The sequence below is a fragment of the Penicillium hordei genome (genome assembly GCF_028827395.1).
Source record: "Penicillium hordei strain IBT 12815 chromosome Unknown utg000001l_segment0_segment0, whole genome shotgun sequence".
NCBI lineage: Eukaryota > Fungi > Ascomycota > Eurotiomycetes > Eurotiales > Aspergillaceae > Penicillium > Penicillium hordei.
The window spans coordinates 7138510-7163994 of record NW_026623142.1 but is presented as its reverse complement, the minus strand read 5'-3'; the positions used below and the strand labels follow the sequence as shown (position 1 = coordinate 7163994).

Sequence of the window (25485 nt, the reverse complement as noted above, 5' to 3'; positions counted from 1 at the left end):
CCGTTCCTCATACCTCAACTATTCTTGAATCAGACAGGTCCACACCCACTCTGACTTATCGAGAGACGGAGATTGATTCTGATCGTTTGTCTCATTGATACCCACCTCAGGTACCATACTATGAGGCAGTGAGTTCAATAAACGACACCCACATTCCACGTTCTATCATGAATCGTCATCCGCCATCCAATTACGGCGACGCGCCGCCAGCATACCTCAACCACGACACGGGTTCCTATCTGTCTGATCCCGAGTCTCCAACTAATGCCTCACGTCTTAATGGAGGAACGATGCGCTTGTTGCCAAGTGGTGACGGCGCTGATGACTTAGCTAGCAGCCACAGGGCTCCTTCGCCTTCCCATTATGACCCTGATTATGATCACACTCCGTATGTATACCCAACTACCTCTGATGCAATCTTGCCCGTTTTCACATTCCAATGGTTTCCCTCGCGACGGAACCATGTGCACCACCAAATCCAACTCCTTTATTGACGCGATGGAGAGGCTGGGAGAAAGCTTGTGCCTTGGGCAATTGTCCGCCAACGGGCAATGTTACTGGGCTCGAGCCAACTCCCTCCTGCTATTTGGTCGATCCTCCTCCACTTGAACATTAAACGATTAGTACTCTAGTAGTACATTGTTTACCGTGTCATCCCCCACTCCACCTCCCCTCCACATTGGCCCTCTTCCTGCGAGCTTCGGGGCAAAATGGAACGCCTTCCAAAACCAAGGTCTAACATCAGAGGGCGAAATTTTAGGACCGGACAGGACCAACGTTATGATAATTATTACGAGGTGCCCAGCATCTCTTCGCCTTCGCGTCCACCATCCAGCTTGGCCAGCGGACCCGGTATCCCGCCTCTGACAGCAAGCCTCGCAGACACTTCCGTCTACCCTTCTATTCCCCCACGCACAGGATCTCCAATTCGTCCATGGAGCCCCTCACACATCCGACCACCGTCTGTGTCAAGTGTGGGATATGAACGCGCCGATCTGAACGGTAGCCCGCGGCCTGGTACACCTAGCTCAAGATATGGGGGTAGCCCTCGTCGACCATTGCCTCCTGCGCCTTTGTTCTCTGGACCAAAATCAACAGTAGATACAAGCATTGATATTGGTGATGCCCATAGCGACGATCCATTCGGCGGTGACGGCCGCACAATCCACCACACTTCGCGCGGCAGCGTCCGATCATTCATGAGCGAATCCACAATGTTGGGAGATGAGAAGGATGGCATGTCAAAAGTCGACCTCGATGATGAATATGACGATGAATCCCACGTTCTGGATCCCAACCTTCACTATGGCCCAGCACCGGACAAGCAGGGGCGTCGCGGTGTCCGATCTAAGCAGGTCGCCAAAAAGGAAGTTCAGCTGGTCAACGGCGAGCTTATTTTGGAGTGCAAAATTCCCACCATTCTTCACAGTTTCCTACCCCGTCGTGACGAGCGCGAATTCACGCACATGCGCTATACCGCTGTAACATCCGATCCGGACGATTACGGCGAACGGGGATATAAGCTTCGCCAGCAGATTGGTACCACCACTCGTGAGACTGAGCTGTTTATTTGTATCACCATGTACAACGAAGATGAGATCGGTTTCACTCGTACCATGCACGGTGTCATGCGGAATATCAGCCACTTCTGCTCGCGAACCAAGTCGCGTACTTGGGGCCGTGATGGATGGAAGAAGATCGTCGTTTGCATCGTCGCTGATGGACGTAAGAAGGTCCACCCGCGTACGCTCAATGCATTGGCCGCCCTGGGTGTTTACCAGGAGGGTATTGCGAAGAACATCGTCAACCAGAAGGAAGTTCAGGCACACGTGTACGAGTATACTACGCAGGTCTCCCTCGATGATGATCTCAAGTTCAAGGGTGCCGAGAAGGGAATAGTCCCGTGTCAGGTTATCTTCTGTTTGAAGGAACATAACAAGAAGAAGCTGAACTCTCACCGATGGTTCTTCAATGCCTTCGGTCGTGCCCTTCAGCCCAACATTTGTATTTTGCTCGATGTTGGAACTCGGCCGGAGCCGACGGCACTCTACCACTTGTGGAAGGCATTCGACCAGGACTCCAATGTTGCCGGCGCTGCCGGTGAGATCAAGGCTGCTAAGGGTAAGAACATGCTCGGTCTGCTCAACCCTCTCGTGGCAAGTCAGAACTTCGAATACAAAATGTCCAACATCCTCGACAAGCCTCTGGAATCGGTCTTCGGTTACATTACTGTGTTGCCTGGTGCGCTAAGTGCTTATCGATTCTTTGCCTTGCAGAACGACGCAGATGGCCATGGGCCCCTCAACCAATATTTCAAGGGTGAAACTCTCCATGGTCAAGATGCAGATGTCTTCACTGCCAACATGTACTTGGCCGAAGATCGTATTCTTTGCTGGGAGTTGGTTGCCAAGCGAGAAGAGAGATGGGTGTTGAAGTTTGTCAAGAATGCCGTGGGAGAGACTGATGTGCCGGACACGGTTCCTGAGTTTATATCCCAGCGTCGAAGATGGCTGAACGGTGCTTTCTTCGCGGCTGTGTACTCGATTTTCAATGCCAAGCAGATCTGGAAGACGGATCATACTCTCGCTCGGAAGATCTTGCTTCACATCGAGTTCTTTTATCAATTCCTTAATCTGCTGTTCACCTACTTTGGTCTTGTGAGTTTCGCGCGCTCTTTTTTCTTTTGAACTTGTGCACTGACTTAATCCAGGCCAATTTCTACCTCGCTTTCTACTTCATTGCTGGCTCTTTGACTGATGAGAAGCTTGATCCGTTCGGTCATCATATGGGCAAATACATCTTCATTGTTTTGCGCTATGCTTGTATTCTGGTTATGTGTTTGCAGTTCATTATCTCATTGGGTAATCGGCCGCAAGGGTGAGTCTATAGTTCTTCATCATACATTGGACTTGACTGACATTTCTTTTTAGTGCCAAAAATCTCTATCTCTCTGGTATCATCGTGTACGCCATTATCATGTTTTACACGGTCTTCTGCACCCTTTACTTGGTGGTCAAGGAGTTACTCGCACGTACTGGGGTCAAAAGCGATGATAATATGGAAGTCGGGGACGGCCTAATGTTGAACATCGTGATTTCCTTGTTGTCAACTGTCGGCCTTTACTTCTACACATCATTCCTCTACCTGGACCCATGGCATATGTTTACCTCTTCGATTCAATACTTCCTCCTCATGCCCAGCTACATCTGCATCCTCCAAGTCTACGCCTTCTGCAACACCCACGACGTGACCTGGGGAACCAAGGGTGACAATGTGATCAACACCGATCTCGGCGCAGCAAAGACCATCAACGGCTCAACCGTTGTCATCGAAATGCCCTCCGAACAACTCGATATTGACTCCGGCTACGACGCGGCTCTCCGCAACCTCCGCGATCGCCTTGAGGTCCCAGAGCCCCCACCATCAGAATCCCAGTTGCAAGAGGACTACTACCGCGCCGTCCGTACTTACATGGTCTCCATCTGGATGGTCGCCAACGTAATCCTCGGCATGGCTGTGTCTGAAGTCTACGGTATCGACCAAGGTGGTACAAACATCTACCTCGCTGTCATCTTGTGGTCTGTCGCTGTCCTTGCTGCTATTCGTGCCATTGGCTCTACTACCTATGCCATCTTGAACGTCGTTCAAATGATTGTTGAAGGAAAGACGAAGTTCGATGCCGGTAATATGTCAAACTTCGCCCCGAGCTCTTTCGGTGGTTCGAGTACGGGTGCTAAGTCCGAATCTGGGGCGGGCTCCGCTCGTCCTGTGCGCTATGGCGGCGGTGCGTCCTTCAAAGATAAACTTGCCGAGGTTCGCTGGAGTGCTGGTAGGGCCGTTGGAAAAGCCATGTTCTGGCGCAAGTAGATGCTTGACATGATTTCTTTTTTCGTTTTCCTTTTTTTTCCTGTTCGGGATTGCCCATCTTGCTTGGCTTTCCTGGGTCTCGTGGAGTTCCTCTGATTTGGGTTTTATTTTGAGATATCAGGTGTTAGATCTTCCTTTTCTCTTTTATGATGGAAATATTGTCACGATAGTTCTCTTTTTTTGATTTTAATGCTCGTTGCTCTCACTTTCCAGAGATCTGGACATGTGTATTGATGGATGTACTTACGTGCTCTCTTTTGGGGGTTAGAATTAATGCACAGGATGATGATCCAAAAAATGTCTTGCAAATTTTAATTCCAAGTCTTCGATTTAAATCAGCGGTAATTTATGTGGAAAGTAATCAGTGATGATCTAGGCCTTGGTTTACTATTAGCAACTGAAGTTATCAATTTGATCCCGTCCAAATTATTTGAATTATATGCTATGCAATATGTACAGATATATAAGAGAAGCAAGGCCTAGACCTTCTCCTTCATAAGTCCAAGCTCCTCTTCGTATGTGCCATCACACGAGTACCTCAATTGCACCAGTGGCGCCAATCGACGAACAACAGGAAAGCAGAAGTACCCTATTGTACTTGCTACAAAGCCCATAAACAGTCCGGAAAATGCCCCAAATTTAACTGGCAATTGGACCGGCTCTTCACCGTAGACAGCAGCAGGATCATCCGGGACCAGCCCGCTAACCGACCCAGGCCAATACTCAGGTGGCTCAGTCCTTAACACCCCCGAAGCGCCAAGAACATTACCTTCGGAGTCCAACGCCTGAACAGAGACCCAATCCATAAAACCGCTGGCAATGAACGAACTCTCAAACCCATTCTTTGCAACCTCCCCAATCTCTCTGTCCACCGCGGTTGCATTCGCCCGCGCAAAAAACCGCCACCGTTGCACATCCGTAGCCCCATTCCAGCTAACATGGAACACTGTCGACAGAGCTGACCCATTCACCCCGTAACACGACGAAAGAAGCGTAGGTGCGTATACCGGCCGACTACGCCAGGGAAACTTATAAGCTCGGTAAGTACTGAACCGCTCGCTGGCGAAGCTGGCGTCCATCAGCAGCTGACCATCATGCGTGAACTCGCTCATATACCCGTAATAGCTCCACGAGACGAGCACGTTTGTATTCGATAGTGTCTGCATGTTTCCTCGAGCGGGATTCCTTCCCCGTCGGGTCTCATGTACCGATTTAGGACTCTGGCTTTCATAGTGAGCAGATCAAGCTCTACGTACATGGCCGACGAGGTTGGTTCGTTTACGGCCATGAAGGTGGCGCCGTTGTCCAGGAATGAAATGATGATGTGTGTACTATTCTGGGATACGAATCGTGCGCTGTGTTGGCCTGTGAATTGGAAGTCCATTTCGAAGTTGCTTTTTTTGCCGCCTAGTCGCCAGATTATTTGTCCGTCTTGGCTGGAGATTAGGTAGATCGCGTTTGTGTGGCGGGCCGAGATGAGGTAGTCCCCGTTTGTGCTTTTGTCGACTGAGTTCATGTGCAGATAGTCCACGTCTAGGAACCGGTCATTTGGGTTTAGGGTAAATGATTCGTCGAGAGTGATGTGGTCGCCAGAGAACCACTCGAAGAGGTATTTGCCTGTGTTGATGTCAAGCTCGATGAATCCGTTTGTTCGGATGCTGACTTGTCGCTCTGGGTGGCCAAAGTCGGCTAGAGTCATGTCTTCGTTTTTATGAGTGATGAGAAGGGCGTTGGGTGGTTCTTTTAGGTAGAATTCGTGGTTATCGATTGTGGCTCCTGGCCGGGGGACTGAGTGGACGAGTTTGTATTCATTATTGTATATTATGGCGGACCCGTCGCTTTCACGATTGGCAAAATTCTCTTGAACAAGCATAGTAAGATAGGGCTTTTCATCGATTGTGTCTACCACTTGAAAATCATAGACATTTTGGTTGTTGAATTCGCATGATCCAGCCCAAACAAGGTCCTTTATAGTGTGTAAGCGGATACATTCGAGATACAGCCGGCCTAAAAAATCCATACCCCTTTGTAATCGAAGATATAAGGACCAATCTGGCAAGGTGTCCATCGATTCGTTTTCGGCTCACCCTGATTGAGATGGTAGGGTGCAACGAACCAATAACCTGGAGCAACTTCCAAGTCAGGCCGATCATAGTAGGTGACATTCCATTTCAAGACCCGGTGTTGAGGGAGCTGGAGTAATTGTAAATCAGTATTTACCTTCGCATGAATTCCCGCTTGTGGAACCTACAGTAATGTATGTTATCATATCATCATCATTAGATGTGTCGAGTGCTATCACGGAACAAAGAAAAAGATACCAGAGCAATAGTGACATATCCGTGCGACTTTGGAAGTATAGCTCGACAAAACTACAGACACCTGACAGAGAAACAAGGTAAAGTGAAAATGTAATATAGCTATGGGTTGGGAATTTCCTTTTAAGAGGAGAAATATCACAGAAAATAAACACACGAGTCAGAATCGTAACTTCATATTTTCTTCTACAATTTCTAATTGGAAGCTTCAAATAATTTACGCCTTGGAAAAACGTGGAACCAGAGAACGGTAGAGTCAAAAATGAAGTCAAAACACCATTTCTCGATGAGATCTACCTAAAATCGTAGGTAGTCCTAACCCGGCGATTTATTAGCCGCCAGATCAATGACAACTCACTCAATGGAACTTCCAAGGTTTAGCGTAAAGCCACGGTCCGAGCCCCAAGGTGTAGCGGTGTAGGGCATTGGCTCGCTCGTGGCCTTATTTACCCAAGTTAGATTTTTATACAGCAAATCATGATCAGTAGGTGGCTCTGAACTAAAAATATCATCCACATGTAAGGAACACCTGTCTTCGTGGAGCGTCTTCGTGGGGTGTAGGGAAAACATACTCCATAAACGATAATCCTTTTCTGGTTAGTTCCCACTCCACAAAGCCGCTATCCTAACTTAGGACAACCGACGGATGAGCAAGCCATAATATGATTGGTTTGAAGTGATCTATGACCTGTGTACCTGGATACCTAAGTGAATTGAAGTGCTCAAGTCAGAGATTCGTATATGATAGTGAGTCCGGATATGGAACGCACTGTAAAGTTTGTGAGCTGAGAACACCAATACATTAGCTGGCGGTTAGGTGCCATAAGCGCGAGCTTGATTAGTAGTATTGGTAAACAAAGGAAAAGTGAGAGGTCGTGTCCGACCCCTGCTGCAATCCTTTGCAAGTCACACCTAGTAACATGTCCTAGATCCGAATTTTCCAATTTTTTCCCTCTAATTTATAGAGTCATCCGATCTAAGCCACTTTCTTCTTGGAAAAGTCCTCGCGTGCTCTTCGTTCTGGCGATCGGTGTCTCCCTTTTCTTTTGTGGGTATTTATCTTTGGCGGAGTTCACTCTATGGATTTCTTTGTCGCTATCTGCCTTTTTCTTGTCCGTGATCTTCTCGTAATCTCATAATCGCCTATATCTTTTGAATGGCAAGCCATGTCTGCTTTGGCCAGCAGCGCTTTCATAGCTTCTTCTAGCCATACCTTCGTCTAAGGATTAGGGTTGGGGGATTAGGGTTGAGGCTCTTCAGACGCAATTATTTGCGCTTACAGACTCTATTGTTGGCAAATTTTCCCGATATCCCAGACATTTTCGGAAGGACAATATTCACGGTGAAGTTCACGTTGTTCCTAGCAGATGGCTAGTTATTACTTGTTATTATACTATACTAGATATTCTGAAGTATTCAAGGTCCACACCAATCAAGATGTTCTTCATGTATAATACTAGCGAGCCCACGATATGATTTGACCATCGCTCATTATGTTACAAAATATCGGTTGATAGATTCTAGCCGAGGTAAACTATCGCACCTTTCCGCTATCATCTCGCCTAATTTCACTTCAATGGCGCAACTCCACCCTGATAAACGTGATATTTCCATAGTGATAACAATTATTAGTATATTATTAGTAGCCTAAAACGTCCAAATTTTATCTAGGACTGACTCCAAATAGTGATGCTTCAAAATGTGCGATACGAAGACCCTCACCCCGCATCACCGGTAAACACGGCAGTGTCGCATACAATACACGGCCAATATATTGACTGACTAATACCTTTGAGGGGTCCTAACTTTTTGTTGATTTCTTGGAATCCTAGCTACAGTCTTGATAATATCTTTGAACTTATTCAAAGCTATTAAACATGTTCTCAGAAAAGGGCAAGACGGCACCCGTTGATCCTGAGACCACAGATCTAGCACATATCACGGAAGATGAAGAGCCATCCGAAGTACACTCTACCTTTGCTGTAAAAGGTAAATTACACGGATGTCTCCAAGTTCTCGGTGCTTTCTTTATATTCTTCAATGTCTGGTCTGTCAACAACCTTCCGAGCTACAATTGAATATCAAAACTAACATCCCTCTAGGGGCCTAAATCTGTCCTTTGGAACATTCCAAAGCTTTTATGCACTCACCTACATCCCGTCATCAACATCATCCGACATCGCCTGGATTGGAACAATCCAATCGTGGCTCCTGATCGTCGGCGGCCTACTATCCGGCCCACTCTTCGACCTCGGCTACAACCAGACCATGATTATGGTTGGAAGTATTCTAGGTGTAACCGGCATAATGATGCTCAGTCTTGCACACGAGTACTACGCCATATTCCTAAGCCAGGGAGTCTGCGTGGGCCTCGGATTCGGACTGCTTTATGTCCCCGCCATTGCATTGGTCAGCCGCTCTTTCACAACAAGAAGGGCTGTTGCGCTAGGTATTTCGAGTAGCGGTGCGCCTGTCGGAGGTATTATCTACACTACCATGTTCAACCAGATTCTACCAAAAGTGGGGTTCCCCTGGACCGTTCGCCTTGTGGGGTTCGTGATGCTGGCGCTGTTCATCGCGGCTGCTCTTATGCTTTTGTGGCCAGAGAGACATTCAGTGAGGGTTAAAGTAACCCAACGTAGGAGCTTGATTGATCTGCGCGCTCTCAAGGATCTGCCTTTTTGGAGCTTTGCTATTGGGAATTTTTTCCTTTACCTTGGCTATATCACGCCTTTCTATTACATTCCCACTTACGCGGAGACGAAGTTGGGCACGTCGAGCGCAATGGCATCTAATGTCTTGATGATTTCCCAGGCTTCCTCGGTTGTTGGCCGAGTTGTCTTGACTTTATTTGCTCATTACTATGGGTCGATGATTGCTTGGATCGTTTGCGGTGTGCTCTCAGGCGTTCTGTGTATTTGTTGGATCAGTGCAGATAGCCTGGTACGGTTTATCCTTTTCGCGGCCTTCTATGGTAAGTGAAGTTCCTTTGCCAGGGTCATCGGTGCTCTAATTTTGACACAAACTATAGGTGGTATCTCCGGGGCCTTGATTCCTCTCCCGCCGAGCGTTTTCACTCACGTCTGTCCCGACCCCAAGAGTCTTGGGACTTGGCTTGGAATGGCGCAGAGCTTGAGTAGCTTTGCGACTCTTGTGGGGCCACCAATAGCAGGTGCGCTGGCTTCAATTGGTGCTGATGGTAGTGCGGACTTGAACTACCTAGGTATCCAATTGTTTAGTGGGATAGTCATGTGTTTTGGTGCATTTCAGCTGATCTTTTTATGGTATTTGCTATACAAAAAGAGGGGCAAAACAGGTTTATTTTAAAAGGAAAAGGGCCTGTTTATAGTCCACATGTAACTAACTGCTACCCAGGTCCTATCCGGAGCTTACGAAACTGACCCCGCTATTGGGTTAATATGTACTTTTTTGCTCACGTCTCAAATAAACAGTGCTATCTTTCGAGTTGAATCATATAGTTCGGAGAACCAACCTATCATAACCTCTAGAGTCACGGGACCTCGGGATTGACAACAAATCACACTAGCGTGAGTCACAGTCACTAGCTGATAGCTATCCAGAGAATAAAATAAAAAGGAAAACTCCCTCTCAATTCTCAACTAGCAACTCGAACAAGAAAGCTCAAACATGGCATCACTACGCCCAAAAGGCCCACTGGTCCCCTTCACCCCAGCTCTACTACCAACAAGCCAAACAATCCCAGGGCGAACAATTCTCCTAGAGAAACTCTCCCCAAAGCACGCTGACGACCTCTTCGCCCTAACGGGTGGGCTTGAACCACCCAGAGAGGCCCTATGGGACTACATGTTCGACGGGCCGTACTCAGACGCCGAAGCCTTCAAAACCGGCATTGCATCAAAATCCATTTCAACAGATCCATTCTTCTACGCAATCATCGACAAGCGCAACGCTACCCCCACTTTCGGGAAAGCAATTGGCTATCTCTCTCTGATGCGTATGACTCCCGACCACCTGGGCGTCGAAATCGGGAATGTGATGTACTCGTCTGCGCTCCAGCGCACAACGGGCGCGACAGAGGCTATATATCTCCTTGCTCAGCATGCTTTCCACGACCTTGGGTATAGGAGATTGGAGTGGAAATGCAATTCGCTGAATGAACCTTCGCGGCGTGCGGCTCTGCGCCTAGGATTCTCGTTTGAGGGGACCTTTCGGCAGCACATGATTGTTAAGGGGAGGAATAGGGATACAGCTTGGTATTCCATTTTGAGGGATGAGTGGGATACTTCACTAAAGGCTTCCATGGATAAATGGCTGGATCCTGAGAACTTTGGAGAGGATGGTGGTCAGATTAGGTCACTGCAGGATTTGAGAGCTGAGTTGGGTTGAGATGGTATGTGTGGTATGTTGGGACTAGAAAGTGTTTGTCCGTATTTAGGTAGTTGCACCTGGGCAGTCATCCGACTCATCCCTGCTCACCTATAGAGAGCGGATAGAAAACTAAACAGCTATCTTTATAGATTTCGTTTTGATGTTCACAAAAGCCCTTTATCCTTTATAGGATACCGTTAAGGCGCTAACGTATTTCACCACCGAGCCGCCCACACCACCCAACTTATTAATTGGAAATGCATTTCTCTCTACCAAAACGCCATTAAATTAAACATACTAAAATCATCTACCTAGCTAGGCATCTATTAAATCTATGCCCGGTATCTCTGCACCCACTACACCTTGGTGTAGCCCGCGTACGTGGTTCCAAAACCGGTTCTTCATGTATGCTGGGACCGGCATAGGGTGCTTCATCTGCTTCTACGAGCGTAGGAATCAATTGAGAAGCTTCTTATACTAAGAGGCTTTCTTTAGCGGGTATCTATCTCCGGGATCTAGTACTCTTTTGCTTCTACTTCTCGTTAGCGGCGCGTAATTCGCTCACTTCTTTCTCGAGAAAGGCGGCGGATTATATAGTGATCTAGTATGCCTTTAAAACCTAGGTTATAGCGGAATTGAGAGGACTTAGAGGGCTCCTTGATCTTATACGAAGCAATGCTTTAATTGACGATACTTGCTTTTATAACTAGATATAGTTCGATAGGGTTTTGGGGTCCCCAATTACTACCCCGGCTCGGAGGGGGGGTCGGGGTTCGAAGCTAGATATTAAGCTTTAAGATCACTCGGTTAGGTACAAATAGTACTAAGCCGGCTGCTACGAAGCTATTTTTAATCGTCTCCGATTTAAAAGGAGAGGCGGTCGCGTAAGGTTGTACGGGGTATGTCAAAACGGCGTGCCAATTCACGTATTGAGCATATTTCTTGATTTTTAAAAGCCTGGATAGCTAGTAAAATCCTACCCTCTTGCTCTATTAAATTCCTAGAGCTTCGAGAGCGAATTGGTGGCATGGTGGGTGGTTGAATTGACTAAGTGCGGTGGGCGGCTCGGGTGGTGTCACTGGTGTGGGCGGCTCGGTGGTCAAATACGTTATTGGAGATCACTGACGTGACTCCACAACTCCACCTGCCACCATTTAGCAGAGCTCGAGGGAGTCGGAGTAGAGGAAGTAAGATAAGGGTAATACTATAGAGATCAAGGGAGACCCCCATATAGACCATGTCAAATAGCCATGTGATGGATTTTGATGTGAGATCTTCATGAAATCCGAGATCCGAGATCGACTTGACCGATGTTCTCCGAGATCTGAGATCTTATCGAACTTGTCCGAGATCTTCAAGAGATCATATCGAACTTCACCATCAGAACCTCTCTGATTGGAAGATGTTCACATTCCCAAATTTCAACGAATAGCCGCAGTGCGGTTCATCAATCCCTATCCTTTAGCGGGTCTGCTTTTCGGCTGAGACAACAAACTCCCTCGTTCCTATACTTGTGTGCAGCCCTGCATTGACAAATAAAGAAATGATATCCGTTCACAGGGGCAAAATTGGCAACGTATAAATACCCACCAATTGCCCCAGTACATCGTCTGTTCGTTAAACCATTACCTCCTAATCATTCAACCCATTTCCCAAATGTCCACATCAGCAATGTCAACCAACGAAACCGCACCCACCAGAGAATATGGCTTCAACCCCAACCAAGGCGTCAATTGGGCCGACTACCTCACCTTCCGCCCGATCTACCCACCCTCCTTTTTTGAAAAAGTCTTCGCCTACCACTCCCAAAAACCCCAATCCACTTGGTCCCTCGCCCAAGACATCGGCGCCGGCTGCGGAATCGTCTCATCTAGTCTTGCGCCCCGCTTCAACAAAGTAATTGTCTCAGACCCTAATGAGGGATACACCGCACTCGCTCGCAGAGTCCTTGTCGAGGAATCTCGACTGCCCGAATCCAGGTTCCGGTTCCTGAAGGAAAGTGCCGAAAGGAGCTCTGTGGAATCTGGCTCAGTCGATCTGATCATGGCGTGTGAATGTATTCACTGGACAAGGCCGGAAATTGCAATTGCGGAGTTTGCACGGGAGTTATGTGCCGGTGGAACGCTTGTCATCACGCATTATAATTATCCGCGCATTGTTGGGAATGAGAGGGCTCAGGAGGCATGGGCGGCTGTTTGTACATTTTATGCGGGCGAGGTTCACGATCCGATGCTTGATCATGCGTTGAGGATCTTGAACTCTGGGACGCAGGCTCTAGGATTCCCTGTGGAGGATTGGGAAGGGGTGAAGCGGTTGTATGTTAACGCTCGGGGGAGTATTGAGGCTTTTAGAATTAATGATCGAATTGGTGAGAGTCAGGTTAAGGATGGGGAGGAGACTGTTTGGGAGGAGGATGATGCGGACTGGATGGATGAGCAGGACTGTGACTGGTTTAAAGGCTATGCATCTACCTGGACGACGCCGAGTGTATCCGAGTCGGACATTAATCCGCTTTGGGATGACATGGAGAGGGCTTTTGAAGGAAAGAAGGTGAAGACTGCCACGCCAGTTGCTATGGTCTTTGCTACGAAGAGACATAACTGAGGGGTGAATATGTGTTAAAAGTAAAATTAATATATGCAATTAATCTCCATTCCCAAGTCAAATCTTCAAGTGCTTCTTCTCCCTAACAATCTCCTCGACAATCTTCGCCGCTGCTAGGGTCTCTTCATCCTTGAATCGTCTGCCAGCAATCTGCAGCCCCACAGATGCGCCCTCATACTTCTCCGGGTCCTCGTACTTACGCCACTCCCTCTCATCAACCTCATCCCGGGGAACATACTTCTTATCCTGCTCCGTCAACACATCTACCTTTGGATCCACAGTAATTCCAGATGGGAACACCACAGAAGGCAGATCTACTAAGTTCCAAATAGCAGTATAATTCCAATACTGCGACTCGCCCATCACTGCCGCGGCAGCGGGATATGTCGGGGAGAGAATAAACTCAACACCACGACGCTTAAGAAGAGCGTGGTACTCGTCTCTGTAGATATCGCGCTGTTCCTGCAAGGCCCATGCCTCGGGGTGGGAAAGAGGTGTGCTTCGGCTATAGGAGAGAGCCCAGTCGGTTAGTGGGCGTAATGGCTCGCCTGACTGCGCAATAACCTCGCGTTGCTTGCTGGCAGCATCGGGGTAGTATAGAGCGGACTGGGCCATGTTAGCGTTCTAGCGTGCATGACCAACGCAGTGCATGACCAACGCAGATTCAGCACTCACAATAACTTCCCAACCATGTTGGTGCTTATACGGCTCCCAGTCTACGACTTTCACGCCTGCCGCTACCAACTTCTCCTTGGCCAGTCTCAAAGCGCGAGTGATAGGTGGATGGGGGCGGACGCAGCTAGGAAATGGATTAGCACACTGACAACAAACATATATTTGGATCATGACGCACCCATCGTCCCACATAATAGCCACAGTCATATCCCGTGTCGGAGCAACCGTCTTCCATGGCACAGGCATCAGCGACATCTCGATCTCCCAAGGCTCCTGCTCTAATACAGCTCTCTGGAACAGCTCGAGGTCCTCAATCGAGCAACTAGCCAACGGACCCACCACTCCGCGGATAGTTTCCTGTCCGGAAGCAACCACTTTGAGTCCCGTTACAGGGTTCCGCAGTGAGGAAGGACGGAAGCCGTATGCACCGCAAAACGATGCGGGGCAGCGAATTGATCCGCCGATATCAGTTCCAATCCCTAGTGGCGCGCACCGGAAGCCCATTGATGCGCCCTCGCCGCCAGAGGACCCGCCTGGACTTAGAGTGCGGTTGAGTGGGTTTAATGTTGTGCCGGTGATGTTGTTGCTGCAGCATAGGTGCTAGACGGCGTTAGTTATGAGGTCCACCGGTAAGGTAGAATTTATGGACATACCATTAATGACTGGGGCTGGTTAGTCCGGACATGGAAGATGGCGCCGGCTTTGGATAGGATTTGGAGGAGAAGGGCATCTTCCGTGCTGACTTTATCAACCCTGTTGCTTGTCAGTAATATCGGTTTGTCGTGGTAGAGTTCTACTTACCAAGCTACATATCCCGTGTTGCATGTCCTGTTCTTCATACCTATGTGCTCTTTTACACTGATCGGTATTCCATGCTGTGGTTTGTTTCATTAAAACCTGCCGGTATAAACTTTAGGCATGTATATGAGCTTACCAGAGGCCCGACCAGTTTCCCTGTGCGTCTGTAGTACTCGTCATGTTCTCTGGCGCGAGTGATTGCCTCGTCTGCCATAAACTCTGTTGCGAAATTGAGCTAGTAAGAATGTCAACGCTGGAATTACAAAGGCAGAGTCTCTTAGTCTCACCAGTTGGTGGCCCAACACAGCCCTCTTCAAGAACGCAACCACCACTTCTTCCGCACTCAGTTTTCCATCGCCCATTTCCGTTACCAGTGCGGTGGCCGACATCTCAGTAATAAGGAGCTCGCGCTCATTCAACAACCCGCTTTGCTTGGGGAAATCAACCACACTCTTTTGGGAGACTGGTGGCAGCCTATCCACGGGGAGAAGCCATTGCTTCGGAATGGAATTGTTTAAGATATCTTTGCCCTTTTGGGCTTGGCTCTCCCAGTTACGAGTCATGTTGAGTGATAATTGAAATTGAATATGGGGGTATACTGGTGGGTTTGAAGGGTAAACTTGGATATGAGAGGAAGGAAGAAAGATAAACACACTCGTCTTATGCACTTCCCCGCACACAATCTGTGTGACATGGCTATCTCGGAATCGGAACTTCTTAGACCATGACCTTTCCTAATGGTCCCTGCATGGCAGATTGGAGATCTCTTATCTGCGGGACGTCTTGCTGATTACATGGAATGGATGCGGAGTAATTCCGTTCTGCCTTTGATAGGCAAAATACTTTCGTACGCCTTTATATATCTCTCTAATCTTGACCAAATCAAGGAAAAGACTCTAAACATTGATGGGTTACCTGCATATCTAGGTAGGGCTCACCCCCGGTATACTGTTGACCCCTATTAGGTCCTGATCTTTATATTGATCATTGTATATTTATAGCTATACATATCTACGCGACATAGTCACGTCCACCCATAGGTAAATATACAGGTCCCCTGGATGTTGAAAAAATTTAATTTTCTTCTTTCTTAAAGACACGAGGGATCAAGAAAATATCAAAAATTGCATCATGTCGGGGGATATATCTGGTTTTAAGCACGTCATGCCAAGACTTGCTTCTACGAGAGGAATTAATTCTCTAACATGGAAATCATTTGTCAATGAATCACTTTCAAATCTCACCAGGCTATTATTTGCACCCAGTCAAGCTACTTCAAGAGCGCAGTCTGTGGCGGTTTCAAGGTATAATCGAGAGAAACCTTGGCTGATGCATTTCGGTTGCTAACAGGAAGATAATCCAGAAACCATTGAACGTGTTTTGTCCTTCCTTTACCTTCGGGAATATAACGAGGCGCCCAATCCAGAGGATAAATCGAACGATACAGAACCTAAGGAAATTCCTCTCAATAATATAGAAGTATTTATCACGGCTGATAAATTCGGAATTGAGCCTCTAAAGTCCCTGGCTACTCAAAAGTTTTCTCGGTGGGCAACTGCAAATTGGAACTCTCTAGTATTTCCCGACGTCGCTCATGAAGTCATGAATTCAGTGCCTTCACATGAATCAAGCCTACGGGAAATTATTGTCGATGTCATCTCAACGCATATCACTGATCTCATCGAAAGACCAGAGATACTTCATCTCTTGGACTCTTTCGGGTGCCTTGGGTCACTGACCATCGCGAACCTAGTCCAGAATGGGCTGGTAAAACATCCAAAGGAAAACGACGTTTTTAAGATATTTACTCAGAAACTCATCTCTTTCGCCGAGTGTCGAAAGTGTTGCACGCCATTTGATGTAGGATTGAAATTTATAGAGTATGAAACGGGGGTTTTCCGCTGTGCTTCTTGCGGTGCACGACACTGACGAAAGCGCGCTATTACAAAAGCTAGTTCCATTTATGAGTTATGTATGGCTGTACACTGATATCTCGAGATCATGATAGATATTACATGCACAAAGTCTAAACCTACCATTAGCATTAGGGTTTTACTTTGGAGCGGCCGCTGTCGGCCACCATGCCTTTTCAATTCTCACGATGCCTTTGGTGATAGAGGAACAAGCAAAAGCAATGGGAATGGACAAAAGGTTCTCTGCACTTCTTATATGGGGGCCACCGCTAAACCCGCTGGAGAATAGCCTTGCAACTAGGGAGGTTCCAAGGGTAAATACCGTGGCCAACCAAGGCGTTTGACAGGTTGGATTTCAAAGCAATATATATAATATCCGGAGTACTCCCTCCGTACATGTCAATTCACTAGTAAATGAAATACCTTTTTGGAATAAAAGGTCAAATGCAATTATTAATCTTTCTAACCCTCCCTCAAGGTATATCTAATTGATATGCCAAGAGCCAATGACACTGATAGCGACATTCTGGAAAATGAACCAATCACTACTTGAAACAGGCATTTCAAATAGATTAATATTCACTCAATAATTTTGTTATTGAAAATACACAAAAAGAAAACATAAAAAGAAAATATAAAAAGAAATCTCTCCCTCGGGGAATCGAACCCCGGTCTCCCGCGCTTATCGGTGTTAATGACAAGCGGAAATCATCACCACTAGACCAAGGAAGATGCGATGGTCGAGTTACTGCTCGACCACTTGGCTGGTTGATGGAAGGAGGTTGCTACCTTGACATCATGGACATGTCCTCATTCTATCCACAGCATGTCAACTGCTCACACACCGTCCCGCAGATAACCTGGCACCGAGGAGATTCATGCAACACCTCGTCAACTTCCCCCGATAGCTCGGGCTGCAGTGTAATTGAGTGGATTCCATAGGCGTGGAAACACTCATTGATCACGCGCGCTGTCTTCATAAAATCCTCGACCGAGTCCTCAGACACGACAACGTGCACTGAGGCGAGGGTTTTTTGTTGGTTGAGGCGCCAGATGTGGAGTTCGTGGACTGAGTTGACGCCCTTGATCTGGTGATTGTTAGGGATAAAAGAAAATAGAATGATGAAGGTGGAGGTGGAGGAATTACCTTCTCTAGGTCGTGTTGAACATCGCACATATCAACCCCTGTAGGCACGCTCTCTAGCAGGATCATCCCCGCCCGGCGCACTGAATTGTGTCAGCTCTATTTCCCTTAACTGCCTTCTGTTGAGAAGACTTACTCAGAGGGAAAGACGATAGAATGATGAGGATGGCAATGAACATGCTCACACCGGGATCGGCGTAGTATCGGCCGGCATGGGGTGCAGCGAGCCAGATAATCAGACCCGCGGCCATGACGCCCAGGTTATTGATTGCATCGCCGATAACGTGGATCATCACTCCCATCATACCTAGATCACCGTGGTCGTGGCCACCATGACCATGACTATGACCGCCTGTGTCTGCGCAGTGATGTTTTTCGAAATGAAGATGTTTGTGATCGTGATGCTAATCTGTGTCAGTTGCTCTCGATTAATTGCATTCCTCAAATTTTCGCAGCTTACTTTGGTGCTAGAGTCATGGAATTCTTCGTCAATAGGAAGAACCGGTGTCTCAATTGTGGGCGATGGGCTATGGTCATGACTGTGTTCATGTTCATGTCCATGTCCATGTTCTGGGCATCGTTAGCGTTATACTTAACAACGACCTCATTAACCGTACCGTGAAGGAAGACTGCGCTGATAATATTTAGGCCCAATCCGATACACCCAATGATGAACATCAGCTTGGGGTTATGAACATCTAGATGCACCGTCAGTCATGGCCAGATAGGATCAACATCCAGTCAGGGCGATGGCACCGACTATGTATAGCAATGAATCGCTCAATAGACTGCAAAAATATACTAATGCCCAGTCCAAACAGAAGAACACCATTGAAAAAGGCACCGAGCAGCTGAGCCCGCTGCCAACCAAAAGTAAGCGCCTTGGGCGACTCACTGCGTTCAGATTTCTATATTTCACATCAGCACCACGACGCATCCAAAGGCCAAACCACACAGTACCTTCAATGCAACAAGGGCAATGATAAACCCAACTAAATCATTCAGCTGCAATGTATATTAGCCAACAAATCTCCCGACTCCACACCCGAAAACGCTTACATAGTGGAAAGCATCCGCAATCAGAGAAATAGAGTGGGTATAGAACCCGACTAGCCCAGTATCAGTACATCAATTCCATACCAAAATCACTACCATCACAAGCAAGATAGGGTAACCGACCCGAAATCTCAGCTAGAAAGAAACATGTCGATATACCAATCACAACGCTCAGCCGTGTTGAGCGTGATAGATGAACCATGACTGCGGGGATCCAATAACAGAAGAAGAATTGAAACAGAACAAAAATCTAGGAACGTAGCTTGCCATTGACGAAAGGGACATTGTTCGCTGTGAGATAGTGAACACCTCTGTCGTCCACTCTGGTTCAAAAAGCAAGGGCTGGTGCGCTATTCCTGCCGTGTAACTCTTCGCATTGAAATGTGACCGGTAGCTCCGATAAGGTATGTAAATGACATGGTATGCGGGATCTTGAGTATTAAAGAGAGATTGGGTGATTTATTGGACTTAAGTGCTTCAATGTCTCTGTAATGGTAGTATACCATTGTTCATGGCGGTTGGGGTATGTTGTATGGGAAGGGTTAGGGTTGGGCACAGGTACTAAGGGCTAGAGCTACATGAGCTCAAAAGGATCTGCCAGAGGACACTGACAGCCTGGAATTTTCCCCAGCCCTACATGAGCTTGTGGATCGAGATTGTATATTTCGCAGATCAGCCGATGAGGAATGCAGACTTGTTTACGCAGTGTATCACAACCTTGAATATTAGATGAAATGATTCAACCCTCATTAAAAACAAAAAAATTAAACAATCTTTATACAATTTTCATGGTCACATCCAATTCATTTCAACACAAGCACCAACTCAAGCAGCAATCTGGTCAGAAAGTCCATCCAGCTCACGCGCCCAGTTACGGTGTCGAGAAATATGCCAAATAAACTGCTCAGCCAGACCCTTCGCATCAGGCCCGACCGTTCCGACCTTCAACAATGAAACCGCATCCCCATAGCCCGTAATAACACCATACGACTCCTTGAGCGGAGAACCACTCTTCGCAACCTCGACCTCAGAAAGCCCGATCTGCCTCTCAATAAACGGCACAGCCTCGTTAGCACCAGCAATAGCCTTAAGATGAGCAAAAGCCTCGGAGATCCAGTGCTTGAAAACGCCATTTTTCGACAGCGCCTGGATATGTTTTCCGCCAGGCACGTAAACGGCATCGAACAGCGTCGACCGCGCCCCAGAATAGAAGTGATCGGGGATAACTTTCTGTCCAGACTCGGCAGTCACACCCTGACGCTGCGCGCCGATCGTGAAGACAAATGCCCCGCGCTCGCCAAGCACTTCTTTCATCGTGGTATACTGATTGAAGTCGAAGCCATCGGCAAGCAGGATAGCGATACGGCGCGTCGTGATGATGGGTTTCTCCGGCATGTATTCAAGTTGGCTCAGACCCTTGGCCTTGGTGCCCTTGTTTTCCTTGAGGGACTTGGCGGGTGTGTCGCCGCCGACATTCTTCGCGACGGTCTTGGCTAAGTCAAGATCAATTGCTGATAGACGCTCTGTCATGCGCTTGTAGACGACAGGATCATCGCAGTGGTCTAGCTCGAAGGAGAATGCCTTCGCCACGTGCAGCTTTTCAATCGGTGACAGCGAGTTGTAGAATACCTGCGCCTGGTTGAAGTGCTCCTTGAACTTATCTGACAGCGCGCGCTTCTTCGCGCCTTGCTGCTTCTGCGGGTAGGTGACGAAGCCGCCCTGCTCTGCTGTCGCGGGCGGGTTGGCTTCGAATCGGTTCGGCCAGTAGTTCACCTTGCCCTTTGTGATGCGGTGTCTTCCCTGGCCGTCGCGGTTGACTAGACTCATGTATGGACATACTGGCCGGTTGATAGGAAGTTCTTCCCAATTTGGTCCGAGTCGCGAGATCTGCGTGTCAAAGTATGAGAAGTTACGGCCTTGAAGCAGAGGATCATCGGAGAAGTCGATCCCCGGCACGATGTGGCTCGTGCAGAATGCGACCTGCTCGGTCTGAGGGAAAAATTCGTCGACGTTGCGGTTGAGCTCCATCTCGCCGATATAGCGGATGGGAACTAACTCCTCGGGCCAGACCTTCGTGGCGTCGAGAGGGTCGAACTCGAAGTTGTCGGCCTTTTCTTCGGGGATGAGCTGCAGGCCGAACTTCCATCGTGGGAAGTGTCCTGCCTCGATCGCCTCCATTAAATCTTTCCGGTGGAAATCGGGATCCTGGCCGCCGATCTTCAACGCTTCATCCCAGACGAGCGAGTGTACGCCAAGCTCTGGGGTGAAGTGGAACTTGACGAAATGGCGCTTGCCAGCCTTATTAATCAAGGAATAAGTATTCACGCCGAATCCCTGCATCATCCGGAACGACCGCGGAATAGCTCTATCAGACATAATCTACCATGAACCGTGTCAGCAACCACAACCCAACGAGGAAATAGAAATACTAACCCACTGGTTCATATGCGTAACTTCCGAGTGCATATACTGGAAATCCCAGAAGTTATTATGCGCAGACTGACCCTGCGGCACCTCATTATGCGGCTCGGGCTTAACAGAATGAATAACATCAGGGAACTTGATCGAGTCCTGAATGAAGAAAACAGGAATATTGTTCCCGACAATATCCCAATTGCCCTCCGCGGTATACATCTTGATGGCGAACCCGCGCACATCGCGCACCGTGTCCGCACTGCCCTTACTACCCTGCACAGTTGAGAACCGCAGGAACAGGGGCGTCTCCCGGCTGGTATCGGTCAGGATTCCAGCAGTTGTTACGTCCGCAGCGCTCTCGTATAGTTTGAATTTACCAAAGGCGCCTGTTCCACGTGCGTGCACTACTCGCTCTGGGATGCGTTCGTGGTCGAAGCGCATTATCTGTTGTTGGTTAGTTTATTTGTTCGGAGATATATCAATGTATATGTGTACGGATATGGATGTGTAGATTTACCTTCTCGCGGGCGATTTGGTCTTCCAGAAGTGAAGGCCCGGTCTTCTTTTCGTCTACGATACGGAGCCATTGATCCGGGTTGGAGATTTTGACTCCATGGTCGGTTGTCATGTGCTGCTTGTCGTGGACATCGACAGTGTCCCTTTGTAGATCGGCGTGTTTGCCGTCTGCAGCCTTGGAGTTTGGATTTGCTGCCATAGTGTGTGTGTGGTTGATATTAATGATACTAGAGATGAAGGGGGAAAAAACGTAGTAGGCAAAGTGTGTGTTGGCCTGAATTTCCCACTTTCCCACTTTATATATAAAAACCAACCTGATCCATGTGCCAGTGCGACGTCAATGATGTAATCCCTCCAGTTGCGAGGTCGCATTTACCAACGAAATAAAATCATGCAATTACAAAGCCCATAGTGTATTACCCAAGCCATGGGGTCTAGCCAGGGTGGAATAACCGCATTGTAAGAATGATCATAGTATGACCTACCACCTGTACTCTAACGCCGGGCACCTTACTAACCAATGCCGACAAGAAAACCTGTAATAGAGCAAAGCAAACAAGAACCATTGCGAATTCCTTCATTTTAATTCGCGGGGCAGTTTCCTGCAATCCACCTAAGGGGAGCTACTGTACTGTATAGCTCGGTAGCTTTTTACCTGTGTTGTGTGTTGTCTGTGGTCGATCATGGGGAGCTCCACTGGCAACCTTGGAATACAAGGCATTGACATTGGGTATGATGGGTCATGCCGATTGCAGGTCGCCGATGACGTGAACTCATGCCTGGATTCGAGCTTCCTATTTATTGGACATCCTGCCCAAGCGAATTATCCCACAGAACTTGACGAAGTATGACGTCACCTAATATCAGTGGAAATCATGCCCGAGCAGAGACTACGGGGAACTAAGCTGGGAGTTAAATAAGGTAGATCTACTTGATACTTGCGAAAGCTTTTGGAAGAACTCGTTCCTACTCTTAACTTTTAGGTCGATTTTCCTTCGTGGGTTCCAGCTTCGAGTGGACTGTCGACACGTGCGACGCTAAACATGTTGTCCCTTCCATATACTCATGCAGCTACCATCAAGTCCTATACATAACCGAATACATACGACCATAGGGTGTGGAAAACAGGGCTTCCCGTCCGCTCAGCCGTACTTAAGCCACACGCCGGTGAGTTAGTAGTTGGGTGGGTGACCACCAGCGAATCCTCACTGTTGTATGTTTCATTTTTTTTTAACTTGGAAAGTCCCTCTTCGGTAGGTAACTCAAGGGGAATCCAAGATAATTCGTTCTAAGAAATGCTATGCTATAGTTATACACCAAACTCGATCTATGTGCACAGGTATCTCTCTATAGCACAATGTAGCGTCTGAACGAAAATAGAGGTAGGACAAGCAGAATCTACATATTATCCTCACTCCAGTGACTCCGCGTCTTCTGCCAAGCGATCCGTTCCTCCTTGGTCTGCGCAGGACTGTTTCCAAGCCCCAACCCACGCTCCACCCACTCCTTGCTCCCCATCTCAGAAAGACGGGAAAGCGCACGCGCAAACGCAAATCGCTCCTCATCACCACTGAAAATAGAAGTGTTCTTCAGTGCCTGCACGGACATGCCGAGATCGTCCATTAGATTGCGCATTGCGTCGGAAAGATCTGAATGGTCGCCGCCGTCGCCTTGGAGTGATTTCTTTACGTCGGTTTCAGAGATGAAGAGGTTTGTTAGGGGGACTTCGGTAGTGAGGACTAGTTTAGCCTGTTGATGTGCGTTGTTAGCTGGCTGCATAATAAAACAGTGAACAAGACCGTTGCTCATAACTCACCCTGCTCTCATATACCGCATCGATAAAGGTAATAAAGCGTCGAGCCAGATCACGCTGGGTATGGTTCATGCCCGGCACGTCCGTGACAATGAATGCATCGTAATGCCGGACGAGCTCGAGGTAGTCGGCTGCACCCGTGGCCGTGCCGATGAGCTCCTGGAAGGTGAACTGTGCAGCCTTGCCGCTAGCATGGGGAACCTTGATTTTGCGGCCCCAGACAACCTGCGATTCTGTGTGTGGGGGGTCATTTATGGGGTCACCCAGGAACTCGAACCACCTCTGCGCGTGCTGCTGTGCATCCTCGTCCAGCGGGTGGTGGTAGACGGCAGCCGGGGGTCGGGGAATTTTGCGGTAATCTGTTGGGGAGTTGAGGTTGATGACGCTCAGATCAGTCTTGAGGAGGTTGATGCATGGAATGAAGGATTCGCGCTGGATGCCATTTTTGTACAGGTCATCTGGATGACGGTTGGATGTGGTGACAAGGACGACACCGTGCGACATTAGGATCTCGAGAAGACTGGATGGTGAATTGTCAGCTGAGCTTTTCATAGGCCGCGTCTGCGAAGAGAAAACATACCGTCGCAGGATCATTGCATCGGCTACATCCGTACACTGGAACTCGTCAAAGCAAAGCACGCCCGCGAGCTCGGCGATATCGGCGGCAACCATCGGAAGCGCATCAAAGTCATTTCCATACTTCATCTTCACTACGTGCATGCGCTTATGTACGTCCTGCATGAAGTTATGGAAGTGAATGCGCGTCTTGTTCTTGATATTCGGCGGCAGCGTATCGAAGAATAGATCCATCAACATCGTCTTGCCGCACCCGACATCACCATACATGTACAGTCCCTTCGGGAGGTTATCGGGAATAGCCGACTTTTCCCTCTTCTTCGAGCCACCGCCAAACAGAGACCCAAAGAAGGACGACTTTTGCTGGGGATCCAGAGACTCGGGCTTGGGGTGAACAACCTCGGGCGGGTTATAATCTTTCAGGGCTTGAAAGAGGTCCTGTAGATTTTGGATAATCCCTATGAAAACCGGCGCATGTCAGCTTGAAACTGTGCTCCGCCGAAGTTGGTCACAATCTACCTCGCTGATACTCATCATCCCTCAGCTTCCCCCCCTGCACACGCACATCATATTCCCTCATGGGCCCATCCTGTGGCGGAGCGGTGGTGTTCTTCTCGGCGTCCGAGACTGTGGCTAGACCCCGCCCCTTCGATAATTGAACAGCCAGCTGGGGGCATATCCTTCCTGAAGACACGCATACCAACTGAGTTCGATTCGGCCGCCGTAGTGTATTGAGCGCCCTCTGCTCTGTGACATAGGATCTACGAGTGGCGCCCCGCAACGTCGTAGGGCAGAGGCCCCGAGGCGCACGCAGCGCGTTCGGAAAGCACTCCGCGCATAGCTTTGCCGATGGGCGGCTCATTTGCTTTTTTGGGCGTTGTATTTGGAGGTGTGTTGTGAGGAGAGACTCGAGGTCGGGCTCAGTTGGCGGAGAGCGCTTGCAATGCGAAGGCGTTAACCGAGGTATTGTATTGTAGGCAGGGATTTGTTTTTCGGAGAGCGGCGGGTCTTCGTAAAGCTAAGGTAGGGCCCAGGTTGTAGATAGCAAATTACAACGGGCGCACAATATATATACATATATATACAGCTCCTGTAGCTCTTGGACTAATTATCAAAAACTCTAGTGGACAACCGCTAGGTTCCATTCCTAGAGACAGTCGGAAACCAGGACATCACGTGACTCTATAGCGTTTATATCTCTAAACACGCATGATTCTAACTTATATCAAGATCTATATTTGGTACAAAAAGAGCCGAGACACCATGGTTGAGCCTCTCTTAGAAAGGCCCCCCAGGTATATGCACGAGAAGTGAAAAAAAAATATGTACACAACACAGAAGCAGGCAGACCGGGGTATGATCCTGAATAGGATGAGATATAGATCTGATGCGAAATGGACGCAGAAATAAAAAAGAAAAAGCCCATAATGCGACATTGCA

General features: G+C 48.2%; 10 protein-coding genes across 10 annotated transcripts; 5 read left to right on the top strand and 5 right to left on the bottom strand.

The window, feature by feature from the left end:
- Positions 1–167: 167 nt before the first annotated feature.
- On the top strand, positions 168–3867 carry chsB (chitin synthase class II; the record flags this gene model as incomplete). Its single annotated transcript, XM_056893750.1, has 4 exons — positions 168–388; positions 761–2657; positions 2711–2877; positions 2931–3867. The coding sequence occupies 4 exons, from the start codon at positions 168–170 to the stop codon at positions 3865–3867; spliced, it is 3222 nt and encodes a 1073-aa protein (XP_056758745.1).
- A 479-nt stretch (positions 3868–4346) lies between these two features.
- Positions 4347–6205, bottom strand: N7537_002691 (uncharacterized protein; the record flags this gene model as incomplete). Its single annotated transcript, XM_056893749.1, has 4 exons — positions 4347–5052; positions 5124–5833; positions 5890–6060; positions 6119–6205. The coding sequence occupies 4 exons, from the start codon at positions 6203–6205 to the stop codon at positions 4347–4349; spliced, it is 1674 nt and encodes a 557-aa protein (XP_056758744.1).
- A 1857-nt stretch (positions 6206–8062) lies between these two features.
- N7537_002690 (uncharacterized protein) lies at positions 8063–9512 on the top strand (the record flags this gene model as incomplete). The annotated part of the gene is made up of 3 exons (XM_056893748.1): positions 8063–8232; positions 8288–9159; positions 9217–9512. 3 exons carry the CDS (start codon positions 8063–8065, stop codon positions 9510–9512), a joined length of 1338 nt encoding a protein of 445 aa, XP_056758743.1.
- Positions 9513–9833: 321 nt separating this feature from the next.
- On the top strand, positions 9834–10553 carry N7537_002689 (GNAT family N-acetyltransferase; the record flags this gene model as incomplete). Its single annotated transcript, XM_056893747.1, has 1 exon — positions 9834–10553. One exon carries the CDS (start codon positions 9834–9836, stop codon positions 10551–10553), a length of 720 nt encoding a protein of 239 aa, XP_056758742.1.
- A 1653-nt stretch (positions 10554–12206) lies between these two features.
- N7537_002688 (class I SAM-dependent methyltransferase) lies at positions 12207–13139 on the top strand (the record flags this gene model as incomplete). The annotated part of the gene is made up of 1 exon (XM_056893746.1): positions 12207–13139. The coding sequence occupies one exon, from the start codon at positions 12207–12209 to the stop codon at positions 13137–13139; it is 933 nt and encodes a 310-aa protein (XP_056758741.1).
- Positions 13140–13196: 57 nt separating this feature from the next.
- On the bottom strand, positions 13197–15175 carry N7537_002687 (putative glutamyl-tRNA(Gln) amidotransferase subunit A; the record flags this gene model as incomplete). The annotated part of the gene is made up of 7 exons (XM_056893745.1): positions 13197–13745; positions 13815–13938; positions 13993–14414; positions 14468–14567; positions 14616–14689; positions 14749–14847; positions 14900–15175. The coding sequence occupies 7 exons, from the start codon at positions 15173–15175 to the stop codon at positions 13197–13199; spliced, it is 1644 nt and encodes a 547-aa protein (XP_056758740.1).
- A 568-nt stretch (positions 15176–15743) lies between these two features.
- N7537_002686 (BTB/POZ protein) lies at positions 15744–16541 on the top strand (the record flags this gene model as incomplete). Its single annotated transcript, XM_056893744.1, has 2 exons — positions 15744–15908; positions 15963–16541. 2 exons carry the CDS (start codon positions 15744–15746, stop codon positions 16539–16541), a joined length of 744 nt encoding a protein of 247 aa, XP_056758739.1.
- Positions 16542–17242: 701 nt separating this feature from the next.
- Positions 17243–18927, bottom strand: N7537_002685 (putative di-, tri-valent inorganic cation transporter; the record flags this gene model as incomplete). The annotated part of the gene is made up of 10 exons (XM_056893743.1): positions 17243–17314; positions 17371–17613; positions 17673–17752; positions 17806–18073; positions 18130–18239; positions 18287–18367; positions 18430–18577; positions 18630–18674; positions 18729–18778; positions 18849–18927. 10 exons carry the CDS (start codon positions 18925–18927, stop codon positions 17243–17245), a joined length of 1176 nt encoding a protein of 391 aa, XP_056758738.1.
- Positions 18928–19550: 623 nt separating this feature from the next.
- N7537_002684 (uncharacterized protein) lies at positions 19551–21855 on the bottom strand (the record flags this gene model as incomplete). The annotated part of the gene is made up of 3 exons (XM_056893742.1): positions 19551–21104; positions 21159–21584; positions 21658–21855. The coding sequence occupies 3 exons, from the start codon at positions 21853–21855 to the stop codon at positions 19551–19553; spliced, it is 2178 nt and encodes a 725-aa protein (XP_056758737.1).
- A 1199-nt stretch (positions 21856–23054) lies between these two features.
- Positions 23055–24907, bottom strand: N7537_002683 (AFG1/ZapE family ATPase; the record flags this gene model as incomplete). The annotated part of the gene is made up of 4 exons (XM_056893741.1): positions 23055–23405; positions 23473–23989; positions 24050–24503; positions 24565–24907. 4 exons carry the CDS (start codon positions 24905–24907, stop codon positions 23055–23057), a joined length of 1665 nt encoding a protein of 554 aa, XP_056758736.1.
- Positions 24908–25485: the final 578 nt, after the last annotated feature.